Below are 21086 nucleotides of genomic sequence, written 5' to 3'. Positions count from 1 at the left end.
TTGGATAAATTCCTAAAAGGGAAGTCCATAGGTCATTATTAAGATGGTTTGGGGAAATCCACAGCTTATTCTTAGGATAAGCAGCATAAAGTCTGTTTTACTACTTGGGATCTAGCTAGGTACTTGGGACCTGGGTTGGCTACTGTTAGAAACAGAATACTAGGCTTCATGGACCTTTGGTCTGTCCCAGTATGGCAATTCTTATGTACACTAAGGCCTTGATTCTATAAAGGGCACCTAAATCATGCCTAAAGTTAGGCATGCTTTAGGCGTCCATTCTAAGTAGTTAATGAGCCAATTAAGGACATAGACACCACTTTGTAGACGCGGCCACAATTTCATGGACGCCCATGTTTAAAACTCACGCCAAATTCAATAGGCATGGGCATGGAATTGGCGTGGTTTGGGCAATGACTCAAAAATTGCCTAAAGTAGGATGTGCTAAAGTATTATGCACTAGCATATGATAATGCAAAACTAACTGTATGGTAAATATACCTTGGGAATTATTTTTTGAGGGCTTTTCTTAGGCGTAGAGTGTGGTCATTCCTGTGCTAACCAGTTTGCACATTTACATTTATTTATTTAATTTGCTTTATATCCCATTCTCCCCAACGAGCTCAGAGTGGTTTACAGGTTAACATATATAAAATTTAGACAATTGGATTACTTGTTAGCATACAGAGTGATTTACACAGGGGGGAATAAAGAGGGGTAGAGAGTTGGATTTCCGGCATTGATCAGTTAGTGCATGAGCCCTTAGGATCATATTCTCTAACTAGTGCCAGTTTTTTAGGCGCCCATGCTCAGTATAAAATACCATTTAAATCAGCACCAGAATTGCGTTTTCTTAGATTCTTTAGGCTGCCTAACGCCACTGTGGGTGTGGCTAATGTAGGAAGTGGCGATAGTTGGCCTAAATTGTCTACGGTAGTGCGATTCACATTAGAGGTAAGCACTAGAAATGAAGGCCAGGAAAACACTGGCCTATATTGGTCGCACCCCCCTTTGCTGGAGGCACTTTGCTGGAGGTACCTTGTGCAGTTGCGTGATTGACATGCAATCAGTGGCCGCCAACAATAGCACCAGTTACAGAATCTGGGCCTTACTGTCTATAGGTATCATTAAGTGCTCATGCGGTATTTTTCTTTAATGGGTGCACATTCATAATGGCAACATTACATTTGGTCATTAATTTAAATAATGGGAAAAATTTCCCCATATCTTTTACATAGGACTTCTGAAATAGGCTGCTGCTATGTGAAAAGGTTTTTTTTTGTATTACATTTTAAAAAAAAGGGCTCATGAAACCATTCTGGTATTCTTTATACAATATAATAAGATATTCTGCTGGAAGATGATACAATTGTGTATGAAAATACAATAATATTAATTACCTTCTTTAATTAGTCTCCAAGGGCTAAAGAAAACCTCATGCAGATGTAGATTTTGAAAGTCTGGATGATCCTGGAACTGTGCATTAAATCTCTTTATAACTGGCGGTATTGTTGCATGACCAAAGCGAAAAGCTGCTGTTGAAAAAACATTTGATACAGTGGGATTCACCGTGGGATCATATCCTTGGTATTTTCCAATATACTGATTAAAGGCTACAGGGCCAATGATTTTTGGAATGTAGTCTCGAAGGGTAATAATCTAAAATACAAAGGAAAATGAATTCATCAGAAACAGAAAGATATGTGAAGGCCCATTTTATGTAGAATGTGGAGGTCCAGACTGAGAAGTCTAGGTCAGCAACAAAGCACAAAAAAGAGGCAAGTGAGATGTCTGAAAACAACCAAATGAGACACATGTATTAGTCCAACATAGAGAAACACTCTCATCTGTTGTGGCCCCAACTAGGATCCCAGTTTCGGCACAAGCCTTCCTCAGGGGCTAATGAGATACTTGTGGTTCATAGTCGAAAACACGCAGGATAATCGAACGCCGACAATACCAAGCAGACAATCGCGTGCAGGACATCAGCGCACTGGACTTAAACTTAATTTTAAAGTGCTCCGAGGGGGGGTTTGGGGAGGGAACCCCCGCAGTTAAGTTACAACTGTTTATGCTGCCGTTGGGTGGGAGTGTTGGGGGGAACCCCCCATTATAAAGGGAAGAGGCATTTTTCCCTTTTTTTAGGGAAAAACGTCAATTTTATCAGTAATGTGGGGATTACCCCCCTACCCCCAATGGCAGCGCAAACAGTACTAACTTAACTGCAGGGGTTCCCTCCCCAAATCCCCCCTCGGAGCACTTTAAAATTAAGTTTAAGTCCGGCGCGCTGATGTCCTGCGCGCGATTGTCTGCTCGACATTGTCGGCGCTCGATTGTCTCGCGCACTTTTGTCCCGTCACTGATACTTGTTGATATAGTGTACATAAATAGCCTTATCAGTGTGTTGTGCTTTGGTTTTGCTCCAGAGCACAACACGCTAACAAAGCTATTTGCATACACTACAGTATATCAACAAGTATCTCACTAGCCCCTGAGGAAGGCTTGTGCCAAAACTGGGATCCTAATTGGGGCCACAACAGATGAGAGCATTTCTCTATGTTGGACTAATACACGTGTCTCATTTGGTTGTTTTCAGACATCTCACTTGCTCCTTTTTTGTGCTTTGTTGTTGACTTTATCGAGGCTGATTTTGTGCTTTTCTACTTGAGGTCTTGGTCAGGACATGCTCAGTTCCGCAGATATAGAAAAGTTTCTGCCATACTCGGATCACGCCTATATCGCCCCCTTCCTTACCTCCTTGAAATCTCTGCAAGGTGTGGTTCTCCAGGTGTAAATAGCAGCTTTCTAAAACTGCTATTTATACACAGGGCCTTTGTTTTTGAGGGGGTACTCAGGATTACTGAGTCCAAATACCTTTTCCAATGCTTGATAAAGTTGACCCATGGTCCCCAAGTCTTGATAAAAGAGCTCAGATTCTGCATGCTCAGTGCTGCTTTTTCATGGACTCTGTGGCTGGTTGCAGGGGGCCTGGCTACTGTGGGGTGAGTCCCTTAGCGATCACCCCACTCCTGTAGAATGGCCTGGTATCGGCATATTTTTTTTGCTGGAAAAGGTGCATTGTTTTTACGTGTATGTGATCTATACGTGTAAAATGCTGCTATTTACATGGGGAGATGATTTTGAAAAAGATCCCTTAGATTCCAAAGTTATCAAAATCAAAGAACATTTTGCTGCTCTTTTTCAAAAGAGAACATAACATAAGAATAGCCTTACTGGGTCAGACCAATGGTCTGTCTAGCCCAGTATCCCATCTTTACGGAGGCCAATCCAGGTCACAAGAACCTGGCAAAAACCAAATAGTAGCACCATTCCATGCCACCAATCCAGGACAAGCAGTGGCTTCTCCCATGTCTGTCTCAACAGCCACTTATGGTCTTTTCCTCCAGGAACTTCTTCAAACCTGTTTTAAAACCAGCTACATTAACCATTCTTACCACATCCTCTGGCAACACATTCCAGAGCTTACCTATTCTCTAAGTTAAAAAATATTTCCTCCTATTGGATAATTTTCTCACCAAAATGTCTAAATCATGATTTTTTAAAAGGCAGAATTGGAACATTTTTATTGAGTTCATCCAAATAGCAAGGGGGCATATTGGAAGCATGCTTTGGGTGGAATTGGGCAAGTTTATAATCTGGACATTTTTCTTTGATAATAGAACAGAAGAAAAGGTCCAGGGCAGTAAAGAAGTATGTTTTTATCTAGACCAGTGGTTCTCAACCCTGTCCTATGGGACCCCCAGCCAGTTGGATTTTCAAGATATAAAGTAGGAGACAGGAATGCAAATCTCTCTCATTCATTAGGGATATCTTGAAAACCCAACTGGCTGGGGGTCACCTAGGACAGGGTTGAGAATCACAGATCTAGACTGTTCCAGTCAGGGCATCTTTTTTAAAATATAGTCATAACTCACCAGCTGACCATTGGAGGGATGAAGGCATGACCCACAATCTCCAAGTGGCCACTGACCTCCTTCCACCTCCTAAAAATGTGACAGTGACAGTAGATACTAGCTTCTATGACAGCTCCATAAATTATGGCCATTACTAAGAAAGCAGCAATTAGATGCAGTAGCCTAGTGGTCAATGTAGTGGATGGTTATCAATAGGACCCAGCTTCAGTTCCAACTCTTTAATCTCAGGCACATATGTGAGCACTCCTGGAACTTAGAAATATCTCCTGAACCTAAATATATAAGCATCCTACAAGCTTGAGGCCTATTGTAAAAGACATTTGATGAAGATACAGAGTGCTACTTTTAAAACCAATGGGAGGAAATATTTTTTCATTCAGAGAATAGTTAAGCTCTGGAATGTGTTGCCAGAGGACGTGGTGAGAGCGGTTGGTTGATGTAGCTGGTTTTGAAAAAGGTTTGGACAGGTTCCTGGAGGAAAAGTCCATAGTCTGCTGTTGAGACAGACATGGGGGAAGCCACTGTATGCCTGGATTGGTGGCATGGAATGTTGCTACTCCTTGGGTTTTGGTCAGGTACTAGGGATCTGGATTGGCCACCATGAAAACCGGCTACTGGGTATGATGGACCATTGGTCTGACCTAGTAAGGCTATTCTTATGTTCTTATTATTTTTACCTGTGCTAAAAATATGTACACAGTTATTGGCCCCCAAATTTGCATTGAATTGAATTGATTGAATGCATTTGAGATGTAGGAATTTTTAGACAATGCTATTTGGTAATACTAGAGACCTTTAAGAAAGTAATAATGACATGTACCTCAATATCCTGCAAGGAGTATTGGCCAAGAATATCTTTAAAACTGGAATGGTGTTAAAATTAATTTGGATGCCTTGACTTCTCATGTCCTGAATTGATGATGTATCTATGTTATAAATACTGTAGGTCATTTAAATTATAATAATGTGTCAGTTTGTTACCATAAAACTATCATAGTTTATATGATTATGCAAATGTAAGCTATCATACTTTAATTTGTAAATCGAGCCAAAAAAACCCAGCAATAATAAATCTGGAGGGAAAAAAAAGATGTTTAAAGTGTAGCTTACTTGATGCAATGCTCCAATAATTTTACGGGTTTCTTGATAAACCGTTTCAGAACTCCAGAAAGGATTCAATTTTTTCAGTTCTTTGGCAAGGCGGTTATGTTCTCTCAACCACAATGTGTGAAGAGCTGCCAATGAGATGACTTCACTGGATCTACTGTCCCCAGCAAGAAAGCATTCAATCCTTTCAGCTTTGTCAGCGGTGGGGTCCTGAGTGCAGGGGGAAGGGACTTGGGTCACAAAGGGCAGGTAGTCCCGACCATGGTCAGAATATTGCGTGTTTACTTTCAGAAGGCCTTCATTGGTTGTTAGGTTCCTCAGCTTGTTCTCCAGTGCTGATGTGCTTCCATAGACAGTGGAGGCATCAAGAAATGATGTTAAGCCATTAATTTGTTCTCTTGGATTTGCTGCTGAAAGATTTCCCCAAATAACCCCTTGATTACCAGTGCCACATGCTGGTGCTGAACGGTAAAATGGCATGCATCCCATACCTGCAGAGAGGGTATCATTTGCTGGTACCTAGAGCATAATTTATAAACATTTAATTCAGAATAAAAATTCAATTACTATCCTATTTAAGAGTGAAACAAAAGTAAAAGACAGTACATAAAAGCACCCATAAAGATAATGATATTTTGATCTTCTACTGTAAAAGGTGAGTTTCTTATTTTTTCAGGTGAAGATTGTTTTTTCTTTCCCTTTTCCTTTACCATTGGATCTTCTCTGGTTTCCTTTATTGTGGATGTGAGTTGTTCAAGTTTTTTTTTTTTGGGGGGGGGGTTTCTATCCCTCCCCCCTCCATCCTGGCGTGCTCAGTGCTGTGTGCTGCTCTAACGCTCACAGAAAACTCTATGAGTGTCAGAGCAGTGCACAAAATTCAGCACACTGACCAACGCTGAAAAGCACTTTCGTGGTTATTATTGAAGTAATATGGACATTTCTTCTGACGACTTGAAATGAGTACTAGTAGGGGCTATTATCCTACAGTTTGATCTTTTAGCAGCCTTTGATGTTCCAGATGTTTCCATCTTGTTGAATATTCTAAGTGAAATAGGCTTAGCTGGAAGAGTATTTGCTTGGCTTAAAGTTTTTTTGTAAAATAGAACCTTAGTAAAATACCAAAATTTGATGTCTAATTAATTCTTGGAGGGTTACAAGTAGTGTCCCATAGGGATCTTTTTTGTTCCTAATTTTATTCATTGCTGTCATGAGCTCTCTGGGTAAATCTCAGGTTAATCTGGATGTAAACTACTATATATAAATACAGATTTTACTCTGCTCATACACATAAATAGGGAAATTCTATAACTAGCGCATAAACTTATGCATCGGTAGGCGCCCTACCTATGCCTAAGTTAATTGAAAAATATAGTCAGAAACATCATAAAACGGTAATGATGAAGCACCGACCAATGCCTAAATAAAAGATGGTTGAAATCACGGCTAGGTAATTGTTTTATTTAGGCCATGGATAGGCAGCTACATTTCAGCCACCTATATATGCTACTTCGGGATCCTAAAGTCAGCTCACAGCAACCATAAGCTGATCATGGTAGGGGAAGCTATCCTCAATCAGTTGATCTGGCAGGGCTCCCTGAAGCTGTGACTTTGGGGAGTCCTGCCAGCTCAGTTGATTGGGGAAAAATACCCTTGCTGCAATCAGCTGAGCGACTGCAGCAAGTGATACCCCCCCCAACATGAGCAGGAGGGATGCCCACTCCCTCCTGCCAGAACCCCTGACTCCCCTTGAAGTCCCATGGCAAGAGGGATGCCCACTCCTTCCTGCTGGCAGGCCCCTTGAACCCATGGCCACCCCAACCATACAATAGGAGGGGCCTTAGGCACCCGGCCCTATCAGGGCCTTAGATTCCTTTCCCAGTGCATCCTGGGATATATTGGGAGGGGCCTAGGACTCCCATTGGCCCCTCCCAGTGTATCCCATTATGAAGAGGCAGGCCTGCTGGCCGGAGAGAGTAGTCATCCCTCCGGCTGGCCTTACTACAAAAGGTACAGGAAGGGGATGGGGGAGGGATTAAGGGTGTCAGGGTGGAGGTTTGGGGTTTGGGGGGTGTTGGTGTGAGGGGTTCAGGGGTATCGTGGTTGGAGGGTCATGAGTTTGGGGGGGCCTGTCCAGTCTGTCGTGGGACTTTTAGGGGGGTTTCGGGGGTTCTGTCAGGTGGGCATCCCTCCTGCTCTGGGACTTTGAGGGGGTGTTTTGGGGTTCTAGAAGGAGGGAGTGGGTATTCTTCCTTCTGATGTTGGGGGGTCCCCTGCTGGCTTAGCTGATCGGGGATAACTACCACAGTTGCAATTAGCTTATATCTATGGCTTTAGGATCAGGCGGCAGTATAGACAGGAGGCTGAAATTTAGGCCTCACCCGGAAGCCAATACAACTTTCAATAATAAGGTGTCACATGTTATGATTTTTTTAAATTGAAAATTAGATTCACTGCCATATTTTTGGGTAAGAACATAGATAAATGATGTTACAATAGTCTAGAGTGCTCAAAGCCAAAGACTGCACAATCAATCTAAAAGATGAAATGTCACAATAAGATTTTATTGTGCGGAGCTTCCATGTTGTTAAAAAAACCTCTTCTTTACTAAAGCAACGAGTTGAGCATCAAATGACAAATTTTGATCTAGTAAAACTCCTAAAATTTTAATAATTGGACTGATAGGATAGTTAATTCCATTAAATGTTAAAGAATTCTCTTTAATCTTATTAGGAAGAGGCACTGTGGGTCAAACTGTAAAGAGAGGATGGAAAATCTATAATAATAAAATGCTAGCCGCGCATGCGCACTCGCGCCGCGTGTTCCCTGATCCCTGTTCTGTCGGGGTGTGCCGGCACGAGTGCGCATGCGCGCGTACTATGTCACCACAGCCTCTCTGCTCTCCACCTTGCGCCGCTGCAGTAACGGCTCCACACTCGCGCAGGTGCTGCTTCCTGGAGTTCACAAGAAGCCACAATGAAGTGGGACTGCAGCAGGGGGGGCGGGGGGAAGGAAAAGCCACCGGTACTATGTGAGCAGAAGATGAGGGCGATCCTGCCTGCCCGCTCCCCTCCCCCCACCACTGCGCGCTGAGGCATACAATCTCTAGCACATCCCCTACTCTCTTACAGTATATCTGGGCCAGCAAATTCACGCGGGGTAGGGCTAACCCCCCCGCCCAATTGTTCTGAAAATCCGATAATGGGAACTGGCTGGAGGCTCCGCGTTGCCATTTGCTGCAAAACATCTCTCCCCTCTCCCCTCTCCCCACAGCCCATTCACTTTCCACGTGAACCCCGCGCGAGTAGGGCAGGCGTTGGGAGGGGGGTGCAACTCAGGCCTATATTCCACCAGCCCCCACTACCAGTAAGCTTGGGGAGGGGGGACACCCTCTCCTTGACATTTCCAACCTGCACCACATTGGCCCTGCACACACAAGCCGTAGTTTCGACAACCAAAACACCATCACGTCATTTAAAGGGTTAAAGATGCGCTTTAAAGGGAGGTGGAGAGGGGGGAGTGCTTCAATAATGCGAAGCAGCCGGGAAAGAGAACGAAGCAGGAATTCAAAATTTGTACCTCACATCGTCCATCCCCCACCACCACCACCACCACCACCACCACAGTGGCTTCACAACACCCCCAGGCTGAACGCCCCCGCCCCCCCCCCCTCGCGCAATACCCGAGGCCGGCGTACCCGAGGTGGGGATCGAGAGAGGACTCACGGCATCGGCTTTGCACTAAAACATTAACTTTGACGGAAGAGCTCTCCCCAAGCGGGAAAACTAGATATAAATGATAATTCACCCACGTTCCATAATGAACAAATAGAGTTAAAAATCAGTGAATCGACAACACCATGAGCTCGGTATCTCTTACATGACGCTGAAAATTCACTTCAGAGCTACCAGCTCAGCAACAGCGAGTACTTTATTTTGAATGTACAAACTGGAGTAGGCGCAGTGAAATATGCAGAATTAGTTCTTGAGAAATCTCTGGACTGGGAAGAACAGGCTGTTCACCATCTTATTCTGACAACCACTGATGGAGAGGATCCTGTAAGATCTGGCACTGCACAAATTCACGTCATTCTGCATGCAAATGACAATACTCCTGTTTTTAATCAATCTGTATATAAAGTTGTTTTGGAAAACGTTCCTATAGGTACTGTAGTGGTTACACTGAATGCTACTGACAGAGACAAAGGAATAAATTCTAGCACCCGTTAATGTAACGGGCTATAAGACTAGTATATTTATATTGGTGTGATATACAGGCCTTCACAGATTGAAGAAGTGGACAGAGATTTAATAGAAGACATTCAAAATATAGCTGTAAAAGGTAAAGTATTACTAATAGGATATTTTAATATTGCAGAAGTAGATTAGGATATCTCTATTGTGAGGTCTCCTTGAAATAGGGAGATCCTGGATTCTCTACAAGGAGAACTGTTCCAGCAGTTGGTAATAAAGCCCACACGGATGGGGCCATACTGGACCTAGAACTTACCGTATATACTCGAATATAAACTGAGATTTTTGGGCAAAAAAATTGGCCCAAAAATGGGGTCCCAGTTTATATTCAGGTCAATGCCCCCTCCCAGAATTTTTTTTTTCAGGCTGCCGTCACTGCCAGGCTCTACCCCCGCCTCCCTCCCTGCCCGAGCCTCATAGGTACTTCATCTGGCGTTCCGCGGTGGAGGTGCGGTGGGCAGGAGCGAACTTTCCAAGTTCCTGTCCTGCTGCTAATTGGCTGCCGGAGTCTTTTAGGACGCTGAGTGACATAAGCAGGAGCGCGATTTGGCGCTGTTGCTCGGTACTGAGAGGCATCCTTACTGGCTCTGCGAATTCTCATGAGAATTCGCGTGAGCTAGTAAGGATACTTCTCAGTACCGAGCAGCAGCGCCAAATCATGCTCCTGCTCGTGTCACTCAGTAGCGAAGAAACTCAGGCAGCCGGTTAGCAGCGGGCAGGAACTTGGAAAGTTCGCTCCTGCCCGCTGCACCTCCACCGCGGATCACCAGATGAGGTACCTATGAGGCTAGGGCAGGGAGGGAGGGTGCAGAATCTGATAGGAAAGGAAGGGTGCTGGGTGCAGAGTCTGACAGGGGAGGGGGGAAGGAAGGGGGCTGGTGCAATGCCTGACAGGGGGGGAAGGAAAGAAGGAAGGGGGCTGGTGCAATGCCTGACAGGGGGAGGGAAGGAAGGAAGGGGGCTGGTGCAATGCCTGACAGGGGGAAGTAAGGGGGCTGGTGCAATGCCTGACCGGGGGGGGGGGAAGTAAAGAAGTAAGGGGGCTGGTGTAATGCCTGACAGGGGAGGAAGGAAGGGTGCTGGGTGCAGAGTCTGACAGGGGGGGAAAGAAGGGTGCTGGGCACAGAGCCTGACAGAGGAGGAAGGGGGTTGGGTGCAGAGCTTGATGGGGCAGGACACTTGAATATTAAGCCACCCAACTTATATTCGAGTCAACCATTTTTCCTCCTTTTTGGGGGGAAAAGGGGGTCTCGACTTATATTCAGATTGACTTATATTCGAGTATATACGGTACGTACGAGGAACGTGTTTCTGATTTTATAGTGGGTGATCATCTGACATCCAGTGATCACCACATGGTGTTGTTTAATATTAATACAGGAGTAGAGAGGGCTCATTTGAAAGTGAAGATTCTAAACTTTAAATAAATCTCTGGTGAGACCTCATTTAGAATATTGTGTACAATGCTGGAGAACACACTTTCAAAAAGATATAAACAGGATGGAGTCAGACCAGAGGAAGGCAACTAAAATGGTTGATGGTCTATGTCATAAGGCTTACAGGGACAGACTTAAAGATCTCAATAAGTATACTATGGAGGAAAGGTGGGAGAGGGAAGATATGATAGAGATATTTAAATAGCTATGTGGCATATATACATATGAGGTGAGTCTCTTTCAGCTGAAAGAAAACTCTAGAATGAGAGGGCATAGCTTGAGATTAAGAAGTGATAGGCTCAGGATTAATCTAAGGAAATACATTTTTATAGAAAGGGTGGTAGATATGTGGAATAGTCTCCCAGTGGAAGTGGTGGAAACAAAGACTGTGTCTGAATTCAAGAAACCCTGGTAATTTTTAGAGAGAGGAAGAGTTTCAAGTTTCAAGTTTCAAGTTTTATTTAAATTTGATGGTTCGCTTAATATTTCTAAGCGAATTACATAAAATGTACAATTGGGGTAAAAACATTAAAAATATTAATAAAATTTCTACAATAAATAAAACAGAGCAATTTCAAACTGACAAGACTAACAGGTTATACAAAACTGGAATGCATTGGAGAAAACGAGAGGGAAAAAGTTACAAAATTTTTGTTTCCTAGTGCGGAGAAGAAGCAGGTTGGAGGGGGGAAGGGAAAAAACATTAGGGTTTGGGTATAGGAGATTGAAATTAAAATTTACATGGAAGATTGAGAATTTAGAGGTTGAATGCAGCTTTAAAGAGGAATGTCTTTAACTTAATTTTAAATGAGTTGAGATCTTTAGTATTTCTAATATACAAAGGAAGGGTATTCCAATCCAGCGGTGCCTTAACTGAGAAGATGTCGTGGCGTCGGGTTCCTATTGTTTTTAATGAGGGGACCATTAATAGATCTTGTGTATTCGATCGGAGAAGACGATTTGAGGTTTGTGGAATTAGAAGGCGGTCGATGAACTGTGGTTCATTGGTAGTTATTGTTTTAGATACTAATAAAGCTATTTTATATGTTATTCTTTGGTTAATAGGTAACCAATGTGAATTTATTAGGTAAGGCGTAACGTGGTCATATTTCTTCCCGTGATGGATTAATTTAATGGCGATATTTTGTATAATTTGTAATCGCCTTTGTTCCTTATATGTAATGTTTAAAAACAATGAATTACAGTAATCTAGTTTCGAAATTATGAGAGAATGGACTAAGATGTTTAAAGATTCTATCTCTAGATATTTAGCCATTGACCGGATTAAACGCAAGCGATAAAAGCAACTTTTAACAATATTATTGATATGTTCCTGATAGGTAAATTTGGCATCTAATGTTACTCCTAAGATCTTGAGCGATGATACTAGAACGATTGAAGTGTTTTCGATTAAAAAAGGAGTGGAAAGCTTTAGCTCCTGTCTAGTTGGAAAGAGTAGTGCCTTTGTCTTGGATATGTTTAAAGCTAATTTGTTTTGAGTAAGCCAGTTTTTAATTTTTTCTAATTTTTGATTAATTTGAATTACATCATTAGGATTTTCTGGGTTGACTACGTGAATTAATTGAATGTCATCTGCGTAGGCGTAAGTGGTAAAACCTATGGATTGACTTAAGTTGAGTAAGGGAGCTAAAAAGATGTTAAATAATAAAGGGGATAGGATTGAACCCTGAGGGATTCCATAGTTGTGAGAAAAAGATTTAGAACATGTGTTCCTGAACCGTACCGTGGATGTTCGATCAGATAAAAAAGAAGTGAACCATTGTAGAGCTACATCACTAACGCCTATGGATTGTAGTCTATTTATGAGGAGGGAATGATCAATGGTATCGAAAGCGGCTGATATGTCCAAAGAGAAAAGAATAACTGAGTTATGGTGATCAAGATTGTAAATGATGTTTGTCGTAAGTCCAATTAAGGAATATTCGGTATTATGATGTTTCCTAAAACCAGTTTGATTGGGGTGTAGTACGTTGGTGGAATTAACAAAATCCAATAACTGATTGAAGATCACTTTCTCTGTGATTTTTGCCAAGAAAGGGATGTTAGCAATAGGGTGATAGTTAGTGGGGTCGTCATTACTAACTTTATGGTCCTTTATTATAGGTGATATTAGTGATGTTTTCCAGTTTTCCGGTACGTTCCCGGAAATTAAACTTTTTTTGATTAAGGAATGGATATAGGGTCCAAAACCCAAAAAGTGTTTTTTTAAGATTGCCGGGGGTATGGTCTCAAACGTGGAATTTTTCAGATTTAAGTTTTGAATAACTGTTTTAATTTCTAATAGTGTTGGGATGTTAAAGTTAGAGCATTTGGCGCATGGAATTTTAGAATTATTATTTAAATCTGGGGGGTTAGTGTTTGGGTAAGGAGTGAATTTGTTTCTTATGTTAATAATTTTATTGCAAAAGGTATCTGCCAATGTTTGAGCTGAAAGTTCTGAGCTATTGTTATCATGTCGTGGTTGAGAGTTAAAAGATTTCAAAATGGAAAATAAAATGGATGAATTTTTTGCTATTTTAATTTTTTTTGAGTAATAATTTCTTTTGGTTTCGTTAATTTTATTTTTGTAAAGTTGTGCTAGGTCTTTAAATATTGCCAAGTTTGTAATAGATTTATTTTTACGCCATTTTCTTTCTGTGGACCTAAGTTGTCTTTTGATAAGTTGGAGTTCAGATGTATACCATGGGTTTTGTATTTGTTTATTAGATATTGTTTTGTTGATTAGAGGGACCTCTTTATCTAATAATAATTGAATTGTTTCGATCCATGAAGTGAGTTGTGCTTCAATTGGATCAGTTTCTAACAATGGGGGTCTTAGAAGAAGAAAAGATTCAACTGATGAGGTTTCTAATTTTGAATAGTCACGATATGTTATGTGCTTGATTGGAGAAGTTGAGATTATTTTCTTGTTTAACGTTAATGTAAATGATATGAGATGATGGTCAGACCAGGGGACTGGCGTATTTGAAATTTTAGAGTATTTAAGGTAGTTATTTTTTGTTATAAAAATCATATCCAATATATGTCCTGCCTGGTGGGTTTGTTCTTGAATTAAAGGTTGGAAGTTGAGAGTTTCAGTATAATTTAGAAGATCTTTGGTGAGAGGATTAGAGAGTTCGTCAAAGTGAAAGTTGAAGTCTCCCAAGATTAGAGGATTTTCAGAGGAAGAGCTGAAGTCAAAAATCAGATTTTGTAAAAGAAATAAATTATTCTGATTTATAGGTGGAGGAATATAAAGTAAAAGTATTTCAGTTTTAGGATAGTTATTAAGTTGAATTTGGAGAAATTCAATTTCCGCAGGTCCAGTGGAGTGATCAATAGTTTTTAGGCTGTCCTTTATGTGAATTATAGCTAGACCTCCTCCTTTACGATTCTGACGATGATTAAATGTAAATGAATAATTTGGTGGGCAACAGTAGGATAGATAGGCTTCTTCTCCCTCTGTTAGCCAAGTTTCGACCAAGCAGAGGAGATGCAAGCCCTCCGCGATGATTTTTTCCTTAATTAGGTGATATTTACCTTTAATGGATCTGGTGTTGATTAAACCTATTTTTAATTTTGATTGGTTGAGTATGACAGAGTTTGAGTTGGTTAGGGAAGGTATAATGGAGCTAGGGGTATGATTAATGTTGTACGTCGGTTGTTTAAGTGCAATTGATATGTTAGATGGCGGACGTGATGCGAATGATTTAATGTTAAGAGGTCGATGACCCCATTGAATTGGTATGTTAGAAGTTAAATCTAGTTGCTGATTTTGAAATTTAGAGACTTGTGCTGTCATGGTTAACAGTGAGGTAAGAAAAGAAATGAAACCAAGTGAAATGAAAATATTTTGGTGGGGCTTCCTTTGAGAAATTAGTTTCTGCGGTCTTTTATTGATATGGGTATGGGTATGGGTAGCTAAGCACTCAGAGATAATGGTTACTGCAGATGGGCAGCCTGGATGGACCATATGGTCTATATCTACCATCATGTTTCTATGTTTCCAAAAATGAGACACCTAGGTAGAACACTTAAGAGAGAGTTTGCATTTACTAAACCAAGTGGGCAAGATTGAAATGAATGCTTGTACAGTATTTAAAGAACATTTCAGACAAGTATTTAAGGGCCACGATAGAGGACTTCTGGGGCTGCACATTGGACACCACTGCAATTGATAAAAAGACTGAGGATAGATGAAGAATAGAGAGAGGATGGCCAGTGATGGGAGAGTAAAATAATCTAGGAAAACAATGGAGAAGGAAGGGATGTGAAATAGATGAAAATGAAAAAAGGAGAAATATGGGGGGGGGGGGGGAAAAAGAGTGGGCAAGAAGAGGAAGAGAGAAGCATGTAAAGTGCTCCCTTCAAATCCAGTGAAAGGGTTTGTATGTCTATATGGGGGAAAGTGAAGGAGCACAAAATAATCACTTGCACAGAATAGCAAAAAAAGAAGCATCAGCCCTGGTCCAAACTAACCTAAGTCTAGTTTGAGAATCTTAGTAGTGCTTAAACTCTGAAAAGCATCACAATTATAGAGGCTTAGAAATAGATCAGTATTTCATTTTGGTAATTGTAGTCGCAGTATCTGTAATGTTGTCTCTGACCATTATTACAGTCTTGGTAAATAAAATTATTTCATTAACTGCTGCAACATTAGTTTTTTTTGTTTATTTTTTTTAAATAAAAAAGTAGTGTTTACAATTATTTTAAAAAGCATTTCTGTTCCAAGACAGGGAGCCAAATCGGAAATAACACAAATGGTAATAGTAAAAGCCCATTTCTAAACTGTCCACTGTAACTCCTGGGACATAATGATGAGCCAAGGATGACCTACTTAAACTTGTAACTATGTATTTGTAACTACTGCATGACCTAACTGTGGGCTCCTTTTATCAAGGCGCACTCCGGGGGTTAGCACGTCAGACATTTCATCACACGCTAACCCCCACGGAAGCCTAAAATCCTAACGCCTCATCAATGGAGGCGTTAGGTACTAGTGTGGCAGGCGGTTTAACGCACGGTATTCCGTGTGTTAAACCGCTACCGCGCCTTTGTAAAAGGACCCCTGTATTAATAACTGTACTGATCTATCTGTACTAGCAACTCTATTGAATGTCCATTGTAATTTCCTGGGTAACTGACCCAACCGCTTGTAATGTACACTTCCCCCTCCCCATTCGCGGTTTCTCCATTTGCAGTTTCATATAATCGTGATTTTTTTCTGGGGAGGGGGAAAATAAAAAAAGCAGTCTTAATTTTAAAATAACCCATATTTTTTTACTTCCTGACGCCTTCCCGGCCTTACTTGGTGGTCTAGAGGGCTTTCGGGGCAGGAGCGATCTTCCTACGCTCCTGCCTCGTTCATATCGCCATGAGGAAAAGGCTGTAGGGAGTTCCTGACATAGTCTCAAGAGTCTACGGGAACTCACAGCAGCCATTTCCTCATGGCGATCTGTACGGGGCAGAAGCGTAGGAAGATCTTTCCTGCCCCGAAAGCCCTCTAGACCACCAGGTAAGGCCGGGAAGGCGGCAGGGAGGAAAAAATATGGGTTATTTTAAAATTAAGACTGCTTTTTTAATTTTCCCCCTCCCCAGAAAAATTTGCGATTATATGAAACCGCAAATGGAGAAACCGCGAATGGGGAGGGGGAAGTGTACATTACAAGCGGTTGGGTCAGTTACCCAGGAAATTACAATGGACCACCAGGTAAGGCCGGGAAGGCGGCAGGGAGGTGGGGGTGGGTCAGAACCGGATAATCGCGGTTTTTTGCCATTCGCGGTCCAGCTCTGCCCGTATCCCCCGCGAATGACGAGGGAGAAATATAATCCAATCTTGAACTGAATAGGTAAAGGTGGAATAGAAAACCTGATGAACATAACACAACACACAACCGTTAAATAGAAAAGTGTTTGCCATTTTATACAGCTATTAGTTCACTCCTATGTCCAGAAATTATAGAAATGAAAAGTACCTTTATTGGGTAGCAGGGGTTTTGATTTTCACAGGTCAGCTGACAGTCCACTCCTCTAATAAAGGCAGCTCTGCTTGTACTCTGGGGTGTGAATGCAATGTCATGATCTATGTATTGTCCCCATTCAACGATAATGTGAGAATAGAGGTCATCTTCAGTAATGGCTTCATTTGAAGCATGAATAACTTTTCTTGTCACTTCTCGGACCTAGCAATAGATAGTACATTTACTTGGGTTACCATGTTCTATTAACTTTCAGATCACGACCCAAAAAGTGCACAAGCCTACAGAACTGGGACTAAATATTCTTTATTTGTAGAGACCTGGCATTGCCAGTGTTTCTGCCAAAGGCCTGTATCAGGGGTATAATCGTACCACAAATTGTACTTGTAAAATTGTTTCTTATATGATTCACATATAGAGAAGATGGACCCAATATTAAAGTAATCCGTAAATCTTGAACTGATTAGAAACACGCCATCTGCGTTCACCAATTTCCATTTATTTATCAAATATAATGGGGGGGGGGGGGTAGATAAAGACAAAGCTACAAAAGTCATCATTTGTTACTAGGTTGTCCCCCTTCCATTTTTGTTTGCCACTATGTTTATGCAAAGATGGTATTGAATTCTCTGATCAAACAGTTGAGATATTAGTGTCAATGAGTGGGAAAGGGGGAGCCTATTCCAGCAGGATGGACTCTACCTTAACTGTGATGGAACCAGGATGCTAGTGCTAATGTTTAAAAAGGAGATAGAACAGCTTTTAAACAAAGATGGGGGGAGGGGGAGCCGACAGTCGCCCAGAAGCAGGTGGTTTGGTGTGGAGTATCCTTGAAGGATATTGTTGAATCAGAACATTTAGGGATTCCCAATAGAGAGGTTTCAAAAATGGTGAAAGAAAGCCAAGAGTGCTTAAGAAGGAAGCAGAGTAAAGATGTCAGGTTATCCCTGTAATCTTCTCAGAAGCCTAAAAAAATAAAATAAGAGAGTTAGGGTATATAACACTGAATGATGAGATAAATATAATAGGCATCTCAGAGACCTGGTGGAAGGAGAACAATTAATGGGACATTGCATTACCTGGATACAAATTATGTTGCAAGGATAGAGGAGATCAAATTGAAAGGGGGTTGCACTATATGTTAAAGAGGAAATTGAATCAAATAAAATAAACATTCTGCATGACATAGATAGCAGAGTGGAATCCATATGGATAGAAATTCCATGTGTGAAGGGAAGGAATATAAAGGTAGGGTTATACGACTGTCCCTGGGACAGAGTGAACAGATAAATGAAGAAATGTTTTCAGAGATTAGGAAAGCTGGCAAATTGGGTAACAATATAATAATGGGTGATTTCAATTACCAAGTTAATAGGAAAAAGTATGTATAATCACCAACTGACAAAAACTCATACTCTATAAGTAAGCGGATACATAGAACCCACTGCAACTCCACTGGATACTACAGTAAACTATAGGTGATATAATTATAGAGTATGAGCTTTTGTCAATTGGTGATTTCAATTACCACAATGTAAATCGGAGAATGAGTAAGCTCTCAGTCACAATCATAATCACCTTCCACAATTCTTACTCAAAACTACAAAATGAGAAGTTCATTGCCTAACATTGTATACTGTTTAAAGCACAAAAATGGTAGCTAACAAACCATTAGGTGGGAGTAAAATGGTCTCAGTTATGCTTCATAGGCCAAAAAATACTCCCCAACCTCCACTAGTTCTAATCATATACACTTTTTATGCAGATAGAAAAATTATTTCAAAAATCTTCAATCCATCAAGATTAAACACAGCACTCTGCAATCAAATATTTCCAAAGGCAACACAGCAGTGGTGTAAATATCAAAAATTACCTAGCTTGCTCTGATTTTCAGCCTTGTTTCATCGGACTTCCCACAAAAACATCAGCGGTATTTCATCACTCAGAACCGCGAAATCCAGCACAGAGACCCTACAGCAGGGCTGCCCAAATCCGGTCCTCGAGATCTACTGGCAGGCCAGGTTTTCAGGATATCCACAATGAATATGCATGAGAGAGATTTGCCTGCAGTGCCTTCTTGGTATGCAAATCTCTCTTGTGAATATTCATTGTGGATAACATGAAAACCTGGCCTGCCAGTAGATCTCGAGGACCGGAATTGGGCAGCCCTGCCCTACAGGGTCATCCTTGTTTTGCCTTCCTAGCTTCTTCAGGAATCTTCTGCTCTCAAGTCCATACTACTTCACCGAGCAACAAGAAACATTAACTGCCAAGTGACGCTCTGGCACCAATAAACTGGAAGAAGTACTTCCTGTATTGCTTCACTCCTCCCTCTCATCAGAACCATCCAATCAACATACTCTCTTCAGGAACTCCCCTTCACCAAACTCTCCTAATCTCTGGCATAACATGGCTCTCCACTGTAGATCTTTTTTTAAAAAATACTGCCTATTCAATGTGCGCATTTAAACCCCTTGATTGTACCGTGTTGAGCTCAAATATCCAGCGTTGCTCGCACTGTAGGAACTGATGCCACCAAGCACCCTGTCAAGGGGACTGCAACACTTGTTCTAGCACTAAACATTTCAACGTGCTGAAATCATATGGCAACATTGAAGACAGTGTGCTACTAGTGGCTCCTCCATCCGTTTAGTGCTGAACAGGTGTTGTAGTCCCCTCGACATGGTGGTGGCAGCTCCTACAGTGCGAGGAATGCTGGATATTTGAGCTATGGATTATGATTGCCAGATACTTTCAAAAATGTTAGTTCAGTACTACTCATCCTTCCTTTGGCCCCCATATGTCCCTTCTCATACATACAAGAAGAATCTTCGGGTACTGTTGTATAAGGGACATGGGCCTTGCCATTGCACACTTGCCTACTGTGGAACTCATTGACTTTTACTGCCTTTTTTTTTGCGTCTTTTACTGTGGAACTGGAACACAAACATATAGACTTCTGCAGTCTGGGTCCTGTAAATGGCAAACACAGATCGGGGGTTATGGCTGGAGTGGGTTTGGACTGCAACTTCAGTAGCTGTGATGTAGGACTGGCACCGGGCAGACTTCTACAAATTGGCAAGGAGTAACAAAGATTAATGGCTCCTTTTACTAAGCTTCGATAGCGGTTTTAGCGTGCACTTAGCTCGTGCTGAATTTCCGCGTGCGCTAGACCTTAACGCCAGCATTGTGCTGGCATTAGTTCTAGCCACGTAGCGCGGGTTTAGCATGCGCTAAAATCCTGCATGCGCTAAAAATGCTATCGCAGCTTAGTAAAAAGAGCCCTAAATCTACCCGAGAAAAAGTGGAGCCTATGCAGAGTGCCAGATTCAACTCTGGCCACTTTGTTGAGCAAACTTGATGGAATGTGCAGGACTTTATCTGACAAAATTTACCATGTTTGGATTGAGTGACAGCAAGACATCTTGGATCCTCATGTATGTACTTTTCCCTTGTCACAGTCCACTAATCAGCTTGGTCATGTTTTTCCTTTCTCTGCTTATGAATATATGAATTGCTTTCTTTTCCTATTTTGAAACTACTTATTGATAAAATCTGAGCTTTAGCAAACAAGTTCACTTTTAAGGTGAAACTGAAAGTAATTTTTTTTTTTTTAGCAAACTTGTTTTTTTATTTGCACCTTGCTGTGACCAAGTAATGGGCAATTCACGAAAATGGTGAAACGTTATACACTGCAGATATGGATCTAAATGTTGTGTTGCCCAGTAATCAAGTTCATTGTCATGCTATCGTAATTGAAATTCCAAAGCCTGATGGACAAAATGCCATTTAGATGCACACTTTGATTATATTGTGCTCGTCTCTTTCTATTGAAACTTGAACCCCTGTTGTGTTCACAGTTATGCTATTAAGGAGAAACAGGCAACAGGCAGATGATCGGGAAAGAAAGACCTCCAAAGTGATGCAAAATCTAATTAGAAAATATTTTCAAAGTGTCGGATTCCAGCTTTCAAGTAATTGATAATACAGTTGATGAGGGTATGTATGAACATAGCGTAATGCTCTGCAAGGCGTCTTGTCTAAGTAAATTTTCTGACCTCCAAGTTCTCTTAACAGTTAGAACTGGTAAAATAAGATTTTAAAGGGCTTTAAGTAATAATTATAAAAACTAGATTTGTAATCCGCTCATATCTCTACAGTTCAGAGTGACTCACAATACAAAGAAGCTGGGCATTTTCAGGAAATACAATATCATTCATATGCAATAAAAAATTGAAAAAAACATCTTACAGAAATATAATCTTTTAACGTATCTGTAAAAATATATTTCTTAAGTTTTAATATTTCTGCAAAACACTATACTGTATATGAAACTGAAGACCTATGGATAGAAGAAATTTCATTTCCTAGCTTAGCCACTTA

General features: G+C 41.2%; 1 protein-coding gene across 1 annotated transcript in view; it reads right to left on the bottom strand.

The window, feature by feature from the left end:
* Positions 1 to 21086, bottom strand: part of TPO (thyroid peroxidase) — a 79244-nt gene that overhangs the window by 34380 nt on the left and 23778 nt on the right. The window contains exons 6-8 of the mRNA XM_033937549.1: positions 16701 to 16907; positions 5043 to 5558; positions 1398 to 1656 (exon numbers count right to left, since the gene is read on the bottom strand). Coding sequence (XP_033793440.1) covers positions 1398 to 1656; positions 5043 to 5558; positions 16701 to 16907 — 982 coding nt within the window. The remainder of the gene's footprint in view (positions 1 to 1397; positions 1657 to 5042; positions 5559 to 16700; positions 16908 to 21086) is intronic.

This window comes from Geotrypetes seraphini, chromosome 3, assembly GCF_902459505.1.
Source record: "Geotrypetes seraphini chromosome 3, aGeoSer1.1, whole genome shotgun sequence".
Classification (NCBI taxonomy): Eukaryota; Metazoa; Chordata; class Amphibia; order Gymnophiona; family Dermophiidae; genus Geotrypetes; species Geotrypetes seraphini.
Note: the sequence above shows the minus strand (reverse complement) of the source record. Positions and strands in the feature narration are given on the sequence as shown.